This window comes from Eumetopias jubatus, unplaced genomic scaffold (genome assembly GCF_037043125.1).
Source record: "Eumetopias jubatus isolate StellerSeaLion01/CBP00866 unplaced genomic scaffold, mEumJub1_p1.0 scaffold_8, whole genome shotgun sequence".
NCBI classification, from domain to species: domain Eukaryota; kingdom Metazoa; phylum Chordata; class Mammalia; order Carnivora; family Otariidae; genus Eumetopias; species Eumetopias jubatus.
The window spans coordinates 108,386,397-108,407,745 of NW_028274814.1; the positions used below are offsets into that span (position 1 = coordinate 108,386,397).

General features: G+C 35.6%; 1 protein-coding gene across 2 annotated transcripts in view; it reads left to right on the forward strand.

Moving 5' to 3' along the window:
- LRRIQ1 (leucine rich repeats and IQ motif containing 1) overlaps positions 1 to 21,349 on the forward strand; it is a 211,864-nt gene that overhangs the window by 52,142 nt on the left and 138,373 nt on the right. For both annotated transcript variants that reach the window (XM_088025656.1, XM_088025657.1), the window contains exons 12-13: positions 6,911 to 6,984; positions 15,220 to 15,313. In XM_088025656.1, the coding sequence (XP_087881782.1) occupies positions 6,911 to 6,984; positions 15,220 to 15,313 (168 nt within the window). The remainder of the gene's footprint in view (positions 1 to 6,910; positions 6,985 to 15,219; positions 15,314 to 21,349) is intronic.

Sequence of the window (21,349 nt, forward strand, 5' to 3'; positions counted from 1 at the left end):
TGCATTCCCACCAAGAGTGTGGGAGGGTTCCCCTTTCTACACATCCTGGCCAACATCTGTCATTTCCTGACTTGTTAATTTTAGCCATTCTGACTGGTGTTATGTGGTTTCTCATTGAGGTTTTGATTTGGATTTCCCTGATGCCAAGTGATGTTGAGTATTTTTCATGTGTCTGTTGGCCATTTGGATGTCTTCTTTGGAAAAATGTCTGTTCATGTCTTTGACCATTTCTTGATTGGATCATTTGTTCTTTGGGTGTTGAGTTTGATAAGTTCTTTATAGATTTTGGATACTAGCTCTTTATGTGATATGTCATTTGCAAATATCTTCTCCCATTCTGTCGGTTGTCTTTTGGTTTTGTTGACTGTTTCTTTTGCTGTGCAAAAGCTTTTGATCTTGATGAAGTCCCAATAGTTCATTTTTGCCCTTGCTTCCCTTGCCTTGGAAACGTTTCTAGGAAGAAGTTGCTGTGGCTGAGATCGAAGAGGTTGCTGCCTGTGTTCTCCTTTAGGATTTTGATGGACTCCTGTCTCACATTGCGGTCTTTCAACAATTTTGAGTCTATTTTTGTGTGTGGTGTAAGGAAATGGTCCAGTTTCATTCTTCTGCATGTGGCTGTCCAATTTTCCCAACACCAATTGTTGAAGAGACTGTCTTTTTTCCATTGGACATTCCTTCCTGCTTTGTCAAAGATTAATTGACCATAGAGTTGAGGGTCCATGTCTGGGCTCTCTATTCTGTTCCATTGATCTATGTGTCTGTTTTTGTGCCAGTACCATACTGTCTTGATGATTACAGCTTTGTAATAGAGCTTAAGTCCGGAATTGTGATGCCACCAGCTTTGCTTTTCTTTTTCTACATTCCTCTGGCTATTTGGGGTCTTTTCTGGTTCCATATAAATTTTAGGATTATTTGTTCCATTTCTTTGAAAAAAGTTGATGGTATTTTGATAGGGATTGCATTGAATGTGTAGATTGCTCTAGGTAGCATTGACATCTTCACAATGTTTGTTCTTCCAGTCCATGAGCATGGAACATTTTTCCATTTCTTTGTGTCTTCTTCAATTTCTTTCATGAGTATTTTATAGTTTTCTGAGTACAGATTCTTTGCTTCTTTGGTTAGATTTATTCCTAGGTATCTTATGGTTTTGGATGCAATTGTAAATGGGATCGACTCCTTAATTTCTCTTTCTTCTGTCTTGTTGTTGGTGTATAGGAATGCCACTGATTTCTGTGCATTGATTTTATATCCTTCCACTTTACTGAATTCCTGTATGAGTTCTAGCCGTTTTGGGATGGAGTCTTTTGGGTTTTCCACATACAGTATCATATCATTTGCAAAGAGTGAGAGTTTGACTTCCTCTTTGCCAATTCAGATGCCTTTTATTTCTTTTTGTTGTCTGATTGCTGTTGCTAGGACTTCTAGTACTATGTTGAATAGCAGTGGTGATAGTGGACATCCCTGCCATGTTCCTGACCTTGGGGGGAAAGCTCTCAGTTTTTCCCTATTGAGAATGATATTCGCTTTGGGTTTTTCATACATGGCTTTTATGATATTCAGGTATGTACCCTCTATGCCCATACTCTGAAGAGTTTTGATCAAGAAAGGATGCTGTACTTTGTCAAATGCTTTTTCTGCATCTATTGAGAGGATCATATGGTTCTTGTTCTTTCTTTTATTAATGTATTGTATCACATTGATTGAATTGAGGCTGTTGAACCAACCTTGCAGCCCAGGAATAAATGCCACTTGGTCATGGTGAATAATCCTTTTAATATACTGTTGGATCCTATTGGTTAGCATTTTGGTGAGAATTTTTGCAACCATGTTCATTAGGGATATTTGTCTATGATTCTCCTTTTTGATGGGGTCTTTGTCTGATTTGGGGATAAAGGTAATCCTGGCCTCATAAAATGAGTTTGGAAGTTTTCCTTCCATTTCTATTTTTTGGAACAGTTTCAGGAGAATAGGTATTAATTCTTCTTGAAATGTTTGGTAGAGGGCACCTGGGTGGCTCAGTTGGTTAAGCGACTGCCTTCGGCTCAGGTCACGATCCTGGAGTCCCAGGATCGAGTCCCGCATCGGGCTCCCTGCTCAGCGGGGAGTCTGCTTCTCCCTCTGACCTTCTTCCCTCTCATGCTCTCTCTCTACCATTCTCTCTCTCTCTCAATAAATAAATAAAAATCTTTAAAAAAAAATAAATAAATGTTTGGTAGAATTCCCCTGGGTAGCCATCTGGCCCTGGGCTCTTGTTTGTTGGGAGATTTTTGACTACTGCTTCAATTTCCTTAGTGGTTATAGGTCTGTTCAGGTTTTCTATTTCTTCCTGGTTCAGTTTTGGTAGTTTATACATCTTTAGGAATGCATTCATTTCTTCCAGATTATCTAATTTGCTGGCATATAGTTGCTCGTAATATGTTCTTATAGTTGTTTGTATTTCTTTGGTGTTGGTTGTGATCTCTCCTCTTTCACTCATGATTTTATTTATTTGGGTCATTTATCTTTTCTTTTTGATAAGTCTCTCCAGGGGTTTATCAATCTTGTTAATTCTTTCAAAGAACCAGCTCCTAGTTTCATTGATCTGTTCTACTGTTCTTTTGGTTTCTATTTCATTGATTTCTGTTCTGATCTTTATTATTTCTCTTTTCCTGCTTGGTTTAGGCTTGATTTGCTGTTCTTTCTCCAGCTCCTTTAGGTGTAGGGTTAGGTTGTGTATTTGAGACCTTTCTTGTTTCTTAAGAAAGGCTTGTATTGCCAGATACTTCTCTCTTAGGAACACCTTTGCTGCATCCCAAAGATTTAGAACAGCTGTGTTTTCATTTTCATTTGTTTCCATGAATTTTTTTAATTCTTCTTTAATTTCCTGGTTGACCCATTCATTCTTTAGTAGGATGCTCTTTAGCCTCCATGTATTTGAGTTCTTTCCAACTTTCCTTTTGTGATTGATTTCTAGTGTCAAAGCACTGTGGTCTGAAATATGCAGGGAATGATCCCAATCTTTAGGCATGGGTTGAGACCTGATTTGTGACCTAGGATGTGATCTATTCTGGAGAATGTTCCATGGGCACTAGAGAAGAATGTGTATTCTGTTGCTTTGGGTTGGAATGTTCTGAAAAATCTGTGAAGTCCATTTGGTCCAGTGTGTCATTTAAAGTCTTTATTTCCTTGTTGATCTTTTGCTTAGATGATCTGTCCGTTTCAGTGAGGGGGGTGTTAAAGTCCCCTACTATTATTGTATTGCTGTCAATGTGTTTCTTTGATTTTGTTATTAATTGGCTTATATAATTGGCTGCTCCCCTATGAAGGGCATAGATATTTACAATTGTTAGATCTTCTTGTTGGATAGTCCCTTCAAGTAGGATATAGTGTTGTTCCTCATCTCTTATTATAGTCTTTGGTTTAAAATCTAGTTTGTCTGATATAAGGATTGCCACCCAGCTTTCTTTTGGTATCCATGAGCATGTAAATGGTTTTCCACCCCGTCACTTTCAATCTGGAGGTGTCTTTGAGTCTAAAATGAGTCTCTTGCAGACAGCATATTGATGGGTCTTGTTTTTTTATCCAATCTGATACCCTGTGTCTTTTGATTGTGGCATTTAGCCCATTTACATTCAGGGTAATTATTGAAAGATATGAATTTAGTGCCATTGTATTGCCTATAAGGTGACTGTTACTGTATATTGTCTCTGTTCCTTTCTGGTTGATGTTGCTTTTAGGCTCTCTCTTTGCTTAGAGGACCCTTTTCAATATTTCTTGTAGGGCTGGTTTCGTGTTTGCAAATTCCTTTAGTTTTTGTTTGTCCTGGAAGCTTTTTATCTCTCCTTCTATTTTCAATGACAGCCTAGCTGGATATAGTATTCTTGGCTGCATATTTTTCTCATATATGCTCTGAATATATCATGCCAGTCCTTTCTGGCCTGCCAGGTCTCTGTGGATAGGTCTGTTGCCAGTCTAATGTTTCTACCATTGTAGATTACAGACCTCTTGTCCCGAGCTGCTTTCAGGATTTTCTCTTTGTCTCTGAGACTCGTAAGTTTTACTAATAGATGTCAGGGTGTTGACATGTTTTTATTGATTTTGAGGGGTTTCTCTGTGTCTCCTGGATTTTGATGCCTGTTTCCTTCCCCAAATTAGGGAAGTTCTCTGCTATAATTTGCTCCAGTATACTTTCTGCCCCTCTCTCTCTTTCTTCTTCTTCTGGGATCCCAATTATTCTAATGTTGTTTCATATTATGGTATCACTTATCTCTCGAATTCTGCCCTCATGATCCAGTAGTTGTTTATCTCTCTTTTTCTCAGCCTCTTTATTTTCCATCATTTGGTCTTCTATATCACTAATTCTCTTCTGCCTCATTTATCCTAACAGCTAGAGCCTCCATTTTTGATTGCACCTCATTAGTGGCCTTTTTGATTTTGACTTGGTTAGATTTTAGTTCTTTTATTTCTCCAAAAAGGGTTTCTCTTTATCTTCCATGCTTTTTTCAAGCCCAGCTAGTATCTTTAAAATCATCATTCTGAACTCTAGTTCTGACATCTTACTAATGTCTGTATTGATTAGGTCCCTGGCAGTTGGTTCTGCCTCTTGTTCTTTTTTTTTGAGGTGATTTTTTCCATCTTGTCATTTTGTCCCGAGGAGAATAGATGAATGAGAGAACAAAATGCTAACAGGGTAACAATGACCCCAGAAAAGTATACACTAAACAAATCAGAAGAGACCTGAAACCAAGGGGAAAGAAAGGGAAAGAGAGAAAAAAGAAAAAGTAAGAGAAAAAGAAAAAAAAAGGAATCTGATCAAATATGATCAGGCTGGTGAATAGATCACTGCCACACACTAGATTTTGGGTGTATTTTGGTCTGTTAGAAGAAATTGCCTCCCAAAATTTTAAAGAAAGAAAAACTTATATATGTACAAAAATAAGGGTAAATATGATGAAGGGTTGGAATATGACTTTAAAGATGAAAATTAGAAAGATTTTATAAAAGGAATTGATAAGAAGTTGGTTGAAAAAAGAAAGAAGAGAAATTAAAAAGAAAAAAAAGGGAGAGAATGTGATTAGGCAGGAGACTAGAACAAAGCCATACACTAGAGATTTAGGGTATATTTTGGTCTGTTAGAAACAACTGTATGCCAAAATTTTAAAGAAAGAACAACTTATATATATATATATACACCAAAAATAAGTTTAACTACTTATGAGGGGATAGAATATGATTCTAAAAATGAAAAATAAAAATGATTTTTAAAAAAGGGATTGATAAGATATTGGTTGAGAAAGGGAAAAAGAAATATTCAAAAATAATAGAAAAAGAAAAAAAAAGAAAATTAAAAAAATTTACTTTGAAACACTAAAGAATCTGGGGGAAGAAAGCCATGAATTCAATGTGCAGTATTGCCCTAGCTCTGGAGTTCTGCTGTTCTCATTGATCGGTAAACTTGGTCTTGGCTGGCTGTTCTTGCTGATCTTCTGGGGACGGGGCCCGTTGCTGTGGTTCCCAAATGTCTTTGCGGGAGGCGGAATTGCCCCGCCCTTGCCCATCCAGGCTAAGTAATCTGCTGGGGTTTGCTCTTGGGAGCTTTTGTTCCCTGCAAGCTTTCCATACAGCTTTGGAGGACGAGAGTGAAAATGGCGGCCTCCCAATCTCTGCCCCAGAAGAGCTGAGAACATGGGACCCCACTCCTCAGTGCGCCCCCAGAGAAAAACAGTCACTCCCATCTCCCCGGTTCCCAGCACAACTCCGTGCTCACTCGGCCTGTGACTGAGCATTTCTGTCTCTGGCACCCGACTCCGTGTGGAGTCTCCAAACCCAGCAGATCCCTGCAGTGCGCTCCCATGTAGCTCCTCACAGAGGAGGAAGGGGAGTCTCCCTGGATCTGCTGCTTTTTGGGTCCCTGCTTGAAAGGCAGTGGCCCGACTGTGCTGCAGATCACGGTTTATGGCAACCCTGAGCTGAGAGCCTGCGCCTCGGCTCTGTCTCTGCAGCCGGCTTCCCTGCTCCGATACCTGGGAGCTCTGCCACACTCAGGCACTCCAGGTCTTCCTGTGACCCCGAGGGTCCTGAGACCACACTGCCCCAGCGAGGGTTCCACCCCCCGCTTAGCCACTGGAGCAACATCCCTCAGCAGAGCCGACTTCTAAAAGTTCCGATTTTGTGCTCCGCTGCTCTATCGCTTGCGGGTAGCAACTGATGGAGGCCCCCTCCCCCGCCGTCTATCTTCCCGAATATCGCCTCGGATTCACTTCACATGTCCTACCTTCCAGAAAGTGGTCACTCTTCTGTTCAGAGAGTTGCTGCTATTCTTTTCTTCGATTTTCTGTTGAGTTCGTAGGTGTTCAGAATGGTTTGATCCCTATCCAGCTGAATTCCTGGGACCAGATGAAATTTAGGTCTCCTACTCATCTGCCATCTTGCTCCGAAACCCCCCAAAATTTTTTTGAATTAAAACAAAATTAGTAACTAAGCTGTTATGCTGTCAAAAAGTGAAAAATTTTTTTTATATTTTTACCTCTTAGTGGCTTAAGTTATGTATTTTAGCCAGAAAAATTATATAGATAATATAAATTCTCTGTATATTTGGCCCTATACAAAAACAAAACAAAAACAATAACAACCAAGCCACTATACATTAAACTGCATGATATTTGTCATTGAAATTGACAGTCCATGGTAATTTCTCTTTAGAAATTAATATAAATCTTCCATTATAGAATAAATACTTGGAATTTTATAATTTATACATTTTAATTAGTACTGTTTATGTTATAATTGTATTTTATTATACAAATACAACTGTATATATAATTATATAGTTACATATCATTACATAATTGTGTTATTTAAATATGTTACTATATAGTTACATCAATAATAAGGATATCCCTAATTAAAACTTTTATGAATTTGTTTTCAGCTTGACAAAAATCATACCGCTTTTTCATTTTGTTTCTTTGGAAAAACTAGATGTCAGCAACAATTGTCTTTCTGGTAAGTTTAGAAAAATATATAATTTTTAAAAAGTATATAATGAGCTTTTGAATCTCTTTTCCAAATGTGGTAAGGGAGTTGTTTTGGATAGATGTGTTAATGGTATTTACAAATAACATATCTATAGAATAAGGTGTAGAGGAGGAAAAATTTTTCCTGTATCCTCTTAAGATCTTAGGCTAGGCCAAGAATTAAACTGAAACAAGGCAGATTTAGAAGTAAAGAATACAACTTGTCATTTTTTTTTTCAAGTTTGTTTGTATGTATTTCTCTTGCCCTCTACTTCCTATCCTTTTGATGAGAATATCTCTTTCCTTCTAATACAGGGAGGATATCTTTCATATAGGCATTTCATCTCTTGCCTGTAAGAAAAAAAAGGAAGGTCACAATGTCCTTCTTGAATCTGTTTTTTAAATGCCTTTAACTCAAAATATTCAACATGCTGGAATGGTATATTGGGGTGGCAACTTCTGAATTCCTTCAAAGGCATGGTGAAATCATCCAATTAAATTTCCTTCCACTTTAAAAATCATATTATTGGGACTCCTGGGTGGCTCAGTTGGTTAAGCATCTGCCTTTGGCTCAGGTCATGATCCCAGGGTCCTGCCTTCTTCTCCCTGTCCCTCTGCTGCTCCCTCTGCTTGTGCTCTCTCTCTCTCTCTCTGTTAAATAAATAAATAAAATCTTAAAAAATCATATTATTTCTATATCTTTCTGGTAGACCTGGGCATATATCACAATTATATTTTTATTTGAAATCCATGTGTCTTTTACCTATGAAATAAATAGCCTAATGAAGATGAGTAAATTAATTTGTCTAACTTGTTGACTCCTAACATTTATAAACACCCATTAAAAGTTTATTAAATTAAAGAATGATTAACTGATTCACTTGGCCAGTCCCTCCCTAAATTTACCCACCCCAGTTCTCAGTCAGTCCCGTCATGGAGACAACCATAGTTCTAAATTTGTCACCATAGGTTTACTTGACTCTTCTGTATTTTTATATTAATTTGATCAAACAGTATGTTCTCTTGCCTCTGACTTTCTTAGCATTCATGTGACATTCCACTGTATCAGTTGTCTCTTTCTTTTTCTTTCTTTCTTTCTTTCTTTCTTTCTTTCTTTCTTTCTTTCTTTCTTTCTTTCCTTTCTTCTTTCTTTTTTTTTTTCTTTTGGCTGAGGTGTAGTCCATTGTATGAATATATCACACTTTGTCCATTTTCCTGCTGATAAATATTTTAATTATTTCCTATTTGGGGCTGCTATGATTCTTATGGAATTTCCTGGGGAAATTCTTATATAAATCTTTCTGTGGACATATGTTTTTATTTCTCTGGGATAAATGTGTAAGAGTGCAATTGCTGGATAATAGAGTAGGCATATGTTTATAAGAAACTGAAAAAAATAGTGAAAACATTTTACACCAGCAATGTACTGGAGTTTCAACTGCTGCATTCTAGAGGATGTTTAATATTTCATTTGTGTTATCTCATTATGGTTTTAGTTTACATTTCGCTGATGAATAACGACATTAAGCCTTTTTACATTCTTATTTATTGATGATTTTTACATATTATTTTGTGTGTATTCAAATGTCTTACTATTTTTATTGGTTATTTGCCCTTTTCTTATTGATATGTATAAGTTCTTTGTATATTCGGACGTAATTCTTTGTTAGATATATGTTTTGTAATATTTTCTCCTGGTCTCTCTATAACCATGAATTTTTATTAATGGTATTCTCAGATGAGCAGAAGTTTTCAATTTTGATGAAATTTAATTTATTAATTTTAGTATTGTTCTGTGTCCTTTGTAATATTTTTCTACCTCCCCTTTGAGAAGATGATTTTATACATTTTCTTGCTTTCTTATAAAAATTTTGTACTTTTAGTTCTTACCTTGAAGTCTGTCTATGATCCATGTCAAATTATTTTATGAATGGTATGAAGTAGAGGATGAGTTTAGTTTTCAATATGGATATCCCTTGTTCCAGCAACATTTGTTGAACAAGCTTTTTTCATCATTGAATTACTTTGGTGTCTCAAAATATTTGATTTACCTTTGACTTACTTTGGGATGAGTTTCTATTAAATGTTTTTCTATTAACTGATCTAATGATAGATCATACTTTCCTATTTCTTTATATGTTTAGTAATTATTTTATGAGATGCTTTATTTAATTAAAAATTTTAGAAAAGCAACACATGGATCAAGATTCTAAAGTTTCAAAAAGGAATTCAGGGAAAAGTCTCCTTAGCCTTGCTTCCCCAGCAGCAGCCAAAGTTACTAGCTGGTTGGTGCTCCCTAGAGGTATTCATTGCATATACATGCAGATGAATAGCAGAGTCCTCTCAAACCTTGGCTTCTACTATACCCCCATTCCCTTCCTATCATTTCACTGCAGTCGCCTTGGCTTCCTGATATTCTTCACAGATCAGGCTGCTGGGTCCCAAAGGCTTTTTTCCTCAAGGCCTTTGGTTTTCTCTCTGGACAAAATTAGCTTCCATAAGGCAACAGTCCACTCAGGTGATGGAAGTGGTATTTTTGAAAATGAACAACTTAATGTATTTGAAAACAAAACCAGCCATATTACCAAGGACAACTTCAGCTCTGTTAGCAGATCATTGGGAAAACTTTGAAATGACTAAAACCATAAGTCTTTCAAACAGATTTGTACAGTTTATCTACATAGCATGGTTCCAGAGAGTACAGATAGATAGTTCAAGTACCATAGCAAAGGAGACAGAGGCCTTTTAGTTCAAAGGTTCTCTGGTTGCAAGAATGTGTGCTAATTCCTAAATAACGGTACATACAGTGTTAATTAGAACTAGAAATTTTCTTCCAAATTTTGATCCTATAGATTCATCTTTCTAAGTAGTTTTGCTTGGTGCTAAAATGTTACTCTTTGCTTCTGGAGTTAAACAGGTATTTACATGATAAACATATATCTTGCAAAGGATTTTTTTTTCAATTTATTTAAACAAATAAAAAAACAGTTTATCCAAGTTCTGAGCTTGTTTTTTCTTTTGTTTTAGACTCGATATATGAGAGAGATCATATAGCATTTGTCTTTTTCTGACTTATTCCACTTAGCATAATGCCTTTGAGATCCATCCATATTGTCACAAATGGCAAGGTTTCATTCTTTTTTATGGCTGAATAATACTCCATTGTACATCTAAAAACACAGTTGTTTTATCCATTCACACATCAGTGGGCATTTAGGTTGTGTCCATATCTTTGCTATTGTAAATAATGCTGTAATGAATGAACATGGGGGTATGTGTATCTTTTTAAGTCAGTGGAGTTTTTTTCTTTAAATAAATAACCTGAAGTGAAATTGCTAGATCATAAGGTGGTTCTATTTTTAATTTTTTAAGGAAACTCCATACTGTTTCCATAGTGGCTGCACCAATTTACATTCCCACCAACAGTGTGAGAGGGTTCCCTTCTCTCCATATCCTTGCCAACACTTGTTATTTCTTGTCTTTTTGATAATAGCTATTTTTTAAAAAAAGATTTTATTTATTTGACAGAGAGAGACACAGCAAGAGAGGGAACACAAGCAGGGGGAGTGGGAGAGGGAGAAGCAGACCCCTGGCTGAGCAGGGAGCCTGATGCGGGGCTCGATCCCAGGACCCTGAGATCATGACCTGAGTTGAAGGCAGACACTTAACAACTGAGCCACCCAGGCACCCCTAAGATAATAGCTATCTTAACAGATGTGGAACGATACCCCGTTGTGATTTTGATTTGCATTTCTCTGATGACTGATTTTGAACCATCTTTTCATGTGCCTATTGGCCATCTGTATGTCTTCTTTGGAAAAATGTCTATTCAGATCTTCTGCCCATTTTTTAATCATTTTGGATTTTTGCTATTGAGTTATATGACTTCTTTATAAGTTTTGGATATTAGACCCTTATCCTTATCAGACATGTGATTTGCAAATGTTTTATCCCATTCAGTAGGTTGCCTTTTCATTTTGTTCATAGTTTCCTTTGCTGTGCAAAGCTTTTAGTTTGATATGGTTCCACTTGTTTATTTTGTTTTTGTTGCCTTTTCTTTTGGTGTTAGATAAAAAAATCATCCAAGACCCATGTCAAGGAGTTTATCACCTGTTTTTTTTCTATGAGTTTTATGGTTTCAGGTCTTATGTTCAAGTCTTCAATCCATTTTGAGTTAATTTTTGTGTATGTTGTAAGACAGTGGACAAATTTCACGTTTTATATGTGACTGTGCAGTTTTCCCAACATCACTTTGTGAAGAGACTGTTCTTTCCCATTGTATATTCTTGGCTCCTTTGTCAATAAATTCATTAAATGTATATGTGTAGGTTTATTTCTGGGGTCTCTGTTCCATTGATCTCTATATCTGTTTTTATGCTGATACCATACTGTTTTAGTTACTGTGGCTTTGTAATATAGTTTGAAATCAAGGGGCATGATGCCTCCAACTTTGTTCTTTCTCAAGAGAGTTTGAGTATTCAGTCTTTTGTGGTTCTGTATAAATTTTAGGATTATTTGTTCTATTTCTGTGAAGAATGCCATTGGGATTTTGATAGGGATTGCATTGAATATATTGCTTTGAGTGGTATGGACATTTTAGCAATATTAATTCTTCCAATCTAGCACATGGCATATCTTTCCATTTATTTGTCTTCCTCAATTCTTTTCATTAATATCTTGTAGTTTTCAGTATATAGGTCTTTCACCTCCTTGGTTAAATTTATTCCTAGATATCTTATTTTTTTGATGCAATTATAAATAAGATTGTTTTCTTAATTTTTTTTCTGATGGCTCATTAGTGTAAAGAAACCCAACAAATTTTTGTGTATTGATTGTGTATCCTACAACTTTAGTGAATTTATTAGTTCTAACAGTTTTTTGATTGAGTCTTTAGGATTTTCTGTATATCATGTCATCTCCAAATAGCTACAGTTTTACTTCTTCCTTTCCAATTTGGATGCCTTTTATTTTGTTTTCTTGCATAATTGCTCTAGATAGGACTTCCACAATTATGTCAAATAAAGTTGTGAGAGTGGGCATCCTTATCTTATTCCTGATCTTAGAGGAAAATTTCACGTTTTCACCATTAAGGATGATGTTAGCTGGTGAGCTGTGGGGTTGTTATATATGGCCTTTACTATGTTCAGGTACATTCCCTCTATACCCACTTCATTGAGCATTTTTATCATAAGTGGTTGCTGAATTTTGTCACATGCTTTCTCTGCATTGTTTGAGTTAGTCATATGATTTTTATTCTGCATTTTGTTAATGTGGTATATTACATTGACTGATTTGTGGGTGTTGATAAATCCCACTGGATCATGGTGATGTGTTTTTTTTTTTTTTTTTTGCCAGTTGATTTTCTTTTTTTTTTTTTTTGTGATGTGTTTTTAATACATTATTGAATTTAGTTTGCTAATATTTTGCTGAGGATTTTTCATATCTACATTTATCAGGAATATTGGCTTATAATTTTCTTGTGGGATTCTTGTCTAGTTTTGGTATCAGGGTAATGCTGGCTTCATACTATGGGTTTGGAAGAGTTCCCGCTCTTTTATTTTTTGGAAGAGATTGAGAAGGATTAGTATTAATCCTTCTGTGGATGTTTTATTGAATTCACCAGTGAAGCTGTCTGACCTTGGACTTTTGTTCCTTGGGAGGTTTTTTATTAAGATGAGTCAGTCATCTTACAGTAATTGATCTGTTCAGGTTTTCTATTTCATCATGGTTCAATCTTGGTAGATTGTATGGTTCTAGGAATGTATCCTTTTCTGCTAGGTTGTCCCAATTTTTTGGCATATGATTTCTCCTAGTAGTCTTTTACAATCCTTTGTGTTTCTGTGGTAAAAGTTGTAACATTTCTTTGATTTTTGATTCTGTTTATTTGCGTCCTTCTCCTCCTCCTCGTCCTTCTCCTTCTTCTTTTCTTGCTGAGTCTGGCTGAGGTTTGCCATTTTTGTTGTCTTTTCAAAGAATCAGCTCTTAGCTTTATTGATCTTTTCTATTGTCTTTTTTTTATGTCTTTTTGGTCTTTATTTCATTTGTTTTTGCTCCAATCTTTGTTATTTTCTTCCTCCTAATAACTCTGGACTTCATTTGTTCTTCTTTTTCTGGTTCCTTGAGGTTTAAAGTTAGATTGTTTATTTGAGATGTTTCTTATTTCTTGAGGTAGGCATTTATCACTGTGAACTTCCCTCTTAGAACTGCTTTTGCTGCATCCCATAAATTTTGGTATGTTCCATTTCCATTTTCATTTGTCTCAAGGTATTTTTTAATTTCTCTTGATTTCTTCTTGGAAACATTGCTTGTTTGATAGTATATTGTTTAATCTCCACATATTTGTGAATTTTCATTTTCTTCTTGTAAGTGATTTCCAGTTTCATATCATTGTGTTGGAAAAGATGCTTGATATGATTTCTTAAGTCCATCTGGTCTAACATGTTTAAGACTGATGTTTCCCTCTTGATTTTCTTTCTATTCTATATACTGATGTATAGGATACATCAGTTATCAATAGGGTAATCTAGTCATTGATGTAAGTGGAATATTAAAGTCCCCTATGATTATTGTGTTGCTGTCTATTTCTCCCTTTAAGGCTGTTAATATTTGCTTTAAATATTTAGGTGCTCATGCATTGGGTACATAAATATTTACAACATTATATCCTCATGTTGGATTGACCCCTTTTATCATTATGTAACACTCTTCTTTTCTCTTATTACAGTCTTTGTTTTAAAGTGTGTTTTGTCTGAAGGAAAATCTGTTTTGTTTGATATGTCTAGTAATTTTTTAAAACATTTTATTTATTAGAGAGAGAGAGAGAGAGCGCACAAGCAGGGTGGAGGGGCACAGGGAATGGGAGAAGCTGAACAGGGAGCCCACCTGTAGAGGGAGCCTGACTGAACAGGGAGCCCGATGTGGGGCTCCATCCCAGGACCCTGAGGACATGACCTGAGCCAAAGGCAGATGCTTAACCAACTAAGCCACCCAGGCACCCTGATAGGTCTAATAATTTTTAATTTTATATTGAACATTGTATATAATACAGTTTAGTGAGTCTGGAAATTGTCTTCCTTTTAAAGGCAGTTACGTTCAGTTCTGGCAAGCAGTTGAAGCATTTATGGGTACTTTTTTTTTTTTTTCTGTCTTCTTTAATTTCATTCTCTTTTAGGACAAGCCATTTTAGTTTTCAACTCTTAGTGCATGCCCCTACCCCAGGGCATTGTGTTCCTCCTACTGCATAGTCTTTCTGGATTGTAGCTCACTCTGTGAGATACTCAGTTAGGTCTCATTTTGTCTGGGTTAAGACTCCAATATCTTTTGCTGCTACATGAACTTAGTGTCATCATTCAGCTTTCAGCCTTACAGTTGGTGATCCCTGCTAGGATTTTCAATCTTTCTGTGTGTGTGCAACACCTCACACTTGTCCGTGGACCTGTGGTAAATCTGTGGTAAATTTTCACATAGACTTCTTCCCCCAATTCCCTCCTCACAACATATAAACGCACAGCTCCTTCTCATTATTTTTCATCATAAATTCCAGCTTGTTCTAATCTTTGTCTCCTCACTCAGCAAAAGAGCTTCTTTATTTGGCCTTTACTGCTCTGAAGTGGTAAACTGCTTTCAAACAGAAAACCACTGTGATTGTAGGCTCACCAGGTATGTTTCCCATCTCGCAGAGTCAGGTTTAAAAAACAGGCGCTTCCTATATATTGTCTAGTTTTATGATATTTTTCTGTGGGAGAATAATTCAATATAAATTACTCTGAAATGTACGCTAGATTGACCTACTATTCTTACTTTTGAAAGTAAAATAGGTCCATGTAACTCTGTTTATGTATGTGTTCAATTTTACCACTTATCTTATGACTTTAGATTTCACTTCTTCAGATTTTGTGCTAACAATCTGGCACAAACAGTTCTAAGCCCTTTACACACATTACCTCATTTAACCCTCACCCAATAAAATAGGTATGAGACTGAATCACAAAGCAATTGTATCATTTGCATAAGTTCACAAAGCTGCTAAATGGGAGAAATATATGTTCTAACAGCAGTCTGTGTTCTTAACATAGTCTCTTTCTAAAAGCATACTGTATTCTGCAAAATAAATAATTTTTTTCGCTTTACTACCTAACCAATAAATAAATTGTCCTTGATTTATGATTATTTTTTTTCTCTGTTATTATCTTCTATAATGATTTTTATTGTTTATTTTCTCTAGATCTTACAAGTGCCATTAGATGGTTTGATGCATGCTATTCTCTCCATGAATTGTCTCTCACTGGAAACCCACTTCTTCAAGAAATAAACTGGAGGTAAGAAATATTGTTGCACTCTATTATATACTTTATTATAGTTGCAGAAAACACAATTTGATGAAAATTGTTCTGTGCATATTAATTGCTTGGGAAAAGTTAATAAAATAATTTAAAAGTTATTCAAAACAAGAAATTTTTATAATATTAGCTTTAAAAATATCTTCAACCCAAAATAATTTTTTGCACATGTATGAACTAATGCAAATTTAAAATGATTATTTTGATCCATACCATTGATTATGGGACAATTTTAGTATAATGGTAACTTGGAGTTTGTTGGTGTCTATTAAAGTATGACTTATAAACGTGTGTGAATCCATGCTTCTCTTTGAGATATTGCAGTACCTAGATGTAATGGAAGAAAAATATTTTGTAATTTTTTTGGAATGAATTTTCTTCTTTAAAAAAGTGTTTCTAATCTGAAATTCTCATACTATGCTAACACCATTTCCCCCCAAATTGACCAGCATCTTTTTTCATGATGAGCCTTTTTGAGATAATTTTCATACAGTAAACTTTATCAGTTTTATTTATGAGTATGAATATGGTATAAAACCACCACAATTAAGATATTAAACATTTTTACCACCTTAACCAAATATTCTCATGCCCCTTTGCAGTCAGTTGCCACCCTTAGACTTTAAAAATGTCTCTCCACTCTTTGATGGCTTTTATTGTTTCTGATGAGAATCTGCCAACATTCTTTTTGGAGACTTCTGATATATTCTCTTTATCAGTGGTTTTCAGCATTTTGATTATAATGTGTTTTGCTGTGGTTTTATATAGATTTACTCTTTAATGTCTGTTGAACCTCTTGAATCTGATGAATTTGTAGTTTCCATAAAATTTAGAATTTTTTTGCCCATTATTTTTTCACATATGTTTTCTGCCTCCTTCCTATCTTGTGCTACTAGGATGTCAATTTCACCAATATCAGATCACTTGATATATTCTAGAAGTTGTTATTGCTCTGTTCTTATATACATTATACTTTTTTTCTGCCTGTAATTCACTCTTAACAGTTATTGCTGTATCTTCAAGTTTTCTCATATTTTCTTCTTACATATCTATTTTGATGTTAATCCCATCCAGAATTGATCAATTCAGAGTTCAGATACTGTGTTTTTCATCTCTAGAAGTTTCATTTATTTTTTTTTAATATTTGCAATTTCTCTCCTAATCATGCTCATGGTTTCCTGAATCAACTTTAACATATGAAAAATATTTATAATAGGTGTTCCAAAATCCTTCTCTGCTAGTTTCATCATCTATATCATTTGGGGGTCTATATTTGTTGATTTTTTCCCCCAATTCTGGGTCATACTGCCCTGCTTCTTGCATGTTTGGTCAATTGTGATTATATTCTGGACATCTTAAATTTTATACTGTTGTTTTCTTAATTTTGTTCTTTTTCTTTAGGCAACACCTGTTTTGTTTCTGACGTACAGCAGCTAAGTTACTTGAAATTAGTGAGATGCTTTTAAAGCTTGCTTTTAAGTTCTGTTAGGGAAGTCTCAAAGAAATCTTTATAGACTAGTGCCAGTTTAGCTTTTCTGCTATGGAACTGACTCTGGTGCCTCTTATGTATATCCTTTCAACTTTGGCTGATAAGAATTATTCCCAGCCCTATATGGGTTCCTGTAATTTCTCTACCTTTTGCTTCCCCCTGGTTCTTGCCCTTGGCCTTAAGTCATTTTCTCTTATACATCCTCGGATCATTGCCCATTTACCCAGGTCCAGGTGAATTAAATCCCAGAATTCTGAAAGACTTTGCATATGTCCACTTTTCTAGTACTGATGATTCTGATCTAAACTCTTGTCTCTTTTTATGTCCAGCAGCATCCATTTGTAAGACAATTTAACATGATTTATTATACATTTGACATTTGTATCATATTAACTCATGGCTACATCAAGACAGAACAAGCCAAGAATAGACAGGGTTTATAGCCTAATTTAGCAAGATAAGTTTGACAACACACTAAGTACAGGTAAAGGCAAATATATACTGAAATTCAGTAGGAAAACCTGTTTCAGGATCCTCAGAGTTTGGATCAAATCTGTAAATCTTATCAATCTGATCAGGTAGTGAAAATATAACATTTATGAATAAAATATAGACAAGGAAGGATACGTAATTGAAAAGAAAGTTGTTGTGACATCTGATCCTAGGGAAGAAACAATTGATTCTTTGCCCTGATTTGGTTTTTCTGTGATGTGTGGCCATAGCCAGGAAGATCCTTGTTCTGACGATTTCCAAAGGAATATATCTTACAGTAGAACCAATGATCTGGTCATGTTTAAAAATTCCTGTATCTGACTTAATCCACTTGTAGAACAAGATAAGAGAGTATAGAAAGTAGTCTATTTCCCTCGCTTCTCTGACGCCACTGCAAACCTTTGATAGTCTCTTTCCACAAGTATTGAGTTTCTGAATTTGTTTATTGGTTTTTCATTAAGAAAATAGCATTTTTTTACCAAGTCAAACACCTGTGTAATTTGCTACTTATTGATAGCGAGTGTCTCACAGAAGAGTTATTATCTTTGCCAGAAAATGTTTTTCTATTTTCTTTAAAGCTCAATTTCCACATAAATTTCTAAAGTTACACTATTTTTTAGGGAAACCTGGTATGTTTTTACATGTTTTAGAATAGAACTTGTCAATTTCTACTTTAGGAACATCTGTTTCCAGGTGCAATTTAAGCTGTGTAGTATTGAGGAAAGACTATCACCCAGTGAAGTGGTTTTCAAAGGTGTATCCCTAGACAAGCAACTTCATCATCACTTGGACACTTGTGAGAAATGCAAAATCTTGGACACTGTCCATACTCATTTAATCAGACACTAGGGGATGATGTTTAGTAATCTGTGTTTCAATAAGCCCTTTGAATGATTTGATGCACACTAAAGTTTGGAAATCACTGTGTTTTTAAACAAGGACATCCTTTTCCTGCCCCATACTGTGTGATCCTGGGCAGGTAACAACTTTCCTATGTCTCTGAATCCTCAATGGTAAAATGAAGATAATAATAGTACCTATCTTATGGGGGTAGTTATGATAATTGAATGGGATAATACACATATTTTGTTGGGCACAGTTCCTGGAACATGGTAAACATTCCGAAATCTACTATTTTCCATGTCAAGGCTAAGCACACTATGGGCTCTTATTAAATCACCAAATATTTATTGTATGCCTACTATATCTAGCCAATGTCCCAAAATTTGGACACTATAAAGGAAATTCAATGCACTCCTTGATTTCAAACCGTGTTTATAATCTTGATAGGGATAAAAATGTATGTAAAGAATGATAGCCATGAAAAATAATAGTGATGGCAAACACAGTCATAGTGTTTACTTTGTGCCCAGCATTGTTCTCATTTAATATTTACAATATGCCTGATAAAATAGTTAGCTAGTATCCCCATTTTACAGGTGGGGAAACAGAATCATATAAAGGCTAAATAACGTGCCCAAGGTTACGCAGCTAACTAGTGGAAGAGCCAGAATTCAAACCCATGCAATCCAGCTTCAGTTTGTGCTCTTTAACTCTTAGATCTCAGTACCTAATACCAGTGTCAGATGACTATTGTAGGCAACCGATATGCTTTAGAAATCCCACCTTACTTTAGTGTGACCAGGAAAAAAATACCTTTACTGAGGAGGCAAACTTTGGGTTAAATCTCAAAAGTTTGGTAAGATTTAGAATCAAGTTAAAAGGGAAAAAAAAGCACTTCTGATGGAGGAAATATTGATGAAAAGGAGGGAATGTGAAAGGCAAGTTTAGGCTCTGGTCTATTCAGGTGTAAAGTAAGTAAGAGTGGGAAATACCTTTGGAAAGAAATAGGAAATCAAGTGCATACATTTATGGTGGGTCAGAGAATGACCTACTATCTACACATATTACTCTACAGCAACTCTGAGTTGGGTTCTGTAATTATCACTCTGATTTTACAGAGGTACTAACTGAGGCTTGGATTCCTTGTGATTTGCCCAGTTGTGATGTAAGTGTCAGGGAAGGGATTTGAGTTCTAAAGCCTGGAATTTAAATACTTTGCTTTACTGTTGCATATGATATATTGCTGCCAGATTGTAAAGGGCCTTGTATGCTAGAATAAAAAAGTCTCCTTTATCCAGTGGTCATGGAGAGAGCCTATATCATATCAGATATATGTATAGGCCTTGTGAGTAAACTGCTCATGTGCATGTCTAGTTCCATCACTTTCTAGCTGTTTGCCTTACACAAATTACTTAATCTAGCTATGTCTCAGCGTCTTCATCTATAGAATGGATATAATAACAGTGGCTCCCTTCGGATTTATCCATTAAGGTAATATAGGTTGTACTACACAACAACAAACCCAGAAATCTATGTGGTTTCATACAACAGAAACTTATTTTTTGTCTATATTGTGTCTGATGTGAGTTCGGCCTGTCTAATCTAAGCAGACTCAGAAACTCAGGATACTTCCATTTTGTGGCTCTGTGTCATGTAACTTCAATGTAATCTGACTTTTTTAGGTAGTAGATTCTGGCAAGGGAGGGGAAGAGGCCACAGGGAAAGAACAACTGACATTTAACCACTCTGCTCTCAAAAGTGGCATTGATCACTTCTCTCATATTCTACTGGCTGTAACCAGTCATAAGGCCAAACTAACTGCAAAAGAGGCCGGAAAATGTAGAGAAGAACATGAGCACCAGAGTACACCAATAGTCTTTGTGAGGACTAAATATGTTGCTGCATAAAAGCATTTTATAGTAGTGCCTAGCATATAGCACAGTTGGCAAATGTTAGCCATTATTTTTAAGGAGCTATAGAGAAATTTTGAATAGTTGTATGAAAAGGAAAATTGTATTTGGGAAAGATTTTTTTTTCAACAGCAAAGTGATAAGGGATTAGGTAAAGTGGCCAAATTAAATGTTATTAGAGAGTCCAGGCATTAAAAAAGGGCTAAAATTAAGTAGTGGAAGTGGTCCCAGACTACTGTACAGATCCTTCCAGTTTAGAACTAGAAGAGTGATCTTAGAGTGAAAATTCCCACACACAAAGAAGAGTAATTATGTCTAAAAGGCTCTGCTTGGCAGGTGATACTATTTATAATGAAAATATCTAATGGATCATTTTTACATAGATATTTTTATTTTTCTAGGTAACTATATAGACTATATATGTGTGTGTGTGTGTGTGTGTGTGTGTGTATAGGATATGTATATATATGATATATATGTATATATATGTCATAGATGACCAAAATTATTTGTTGAAGGAATACATTACAGAATTTTACATTATAATGTGTAAAAGCTTGAAAAAAATGCATGTTTCAGGCCCTCTAATTTTTCTATTGAATTTTTAAAATTTTACTTTAGTGATTGAAAGTGTTATTACCTATAAATTGACAATTGATCTTATTATTGATTTGCAGTAATTATCAGTGTCAGTTCTACAGCTGGAGTTCTTAGACTTTTAGGGAACCATGATGTTTGTCAGGTTCCTCATGTTTCCTGAAAAACTGATCTTAGGACAAATTGTTATAGGAAATACCAACTATTAGTTGATATCAACTTATAAGGAGATCAGACATTGCAGCTATTTAAGGAATATGTGTATATATGTGAAAGGACCCCCTAAATATGTTTCTAGACCTCTTGGGAAAAGGACTCTCTCATTTGGAATTGAAGTAGTGAAGATCCCCCACCTAGATGTACTAGCTCACGTTCTGGGGCTGTGCTTTTCTTACATTGGGGTTTAAAACCCTAATCCCCAGGTTTGGGCCTCCTCATTTTCATTTATTTTTGTTATTTTATTTTTTTTAAGATTTTATTTATTTGAGAGAGAGAGTGAGAGCAAGAGGGAGAGAGAGAGAGAGAACTCTTGAGCTGAGGAAGGAGCAGAGGGGAGAGGGTCAAGCAGACTCCACACTGAGCACCGAGCCTAACTTGGGACTCGATCCCAGGACCCCGAGATCATGACCGAGCTGACTGCTTAGCCAAGTCAGATGCTGACCGAGTCAGATGCTTAGCCAACTA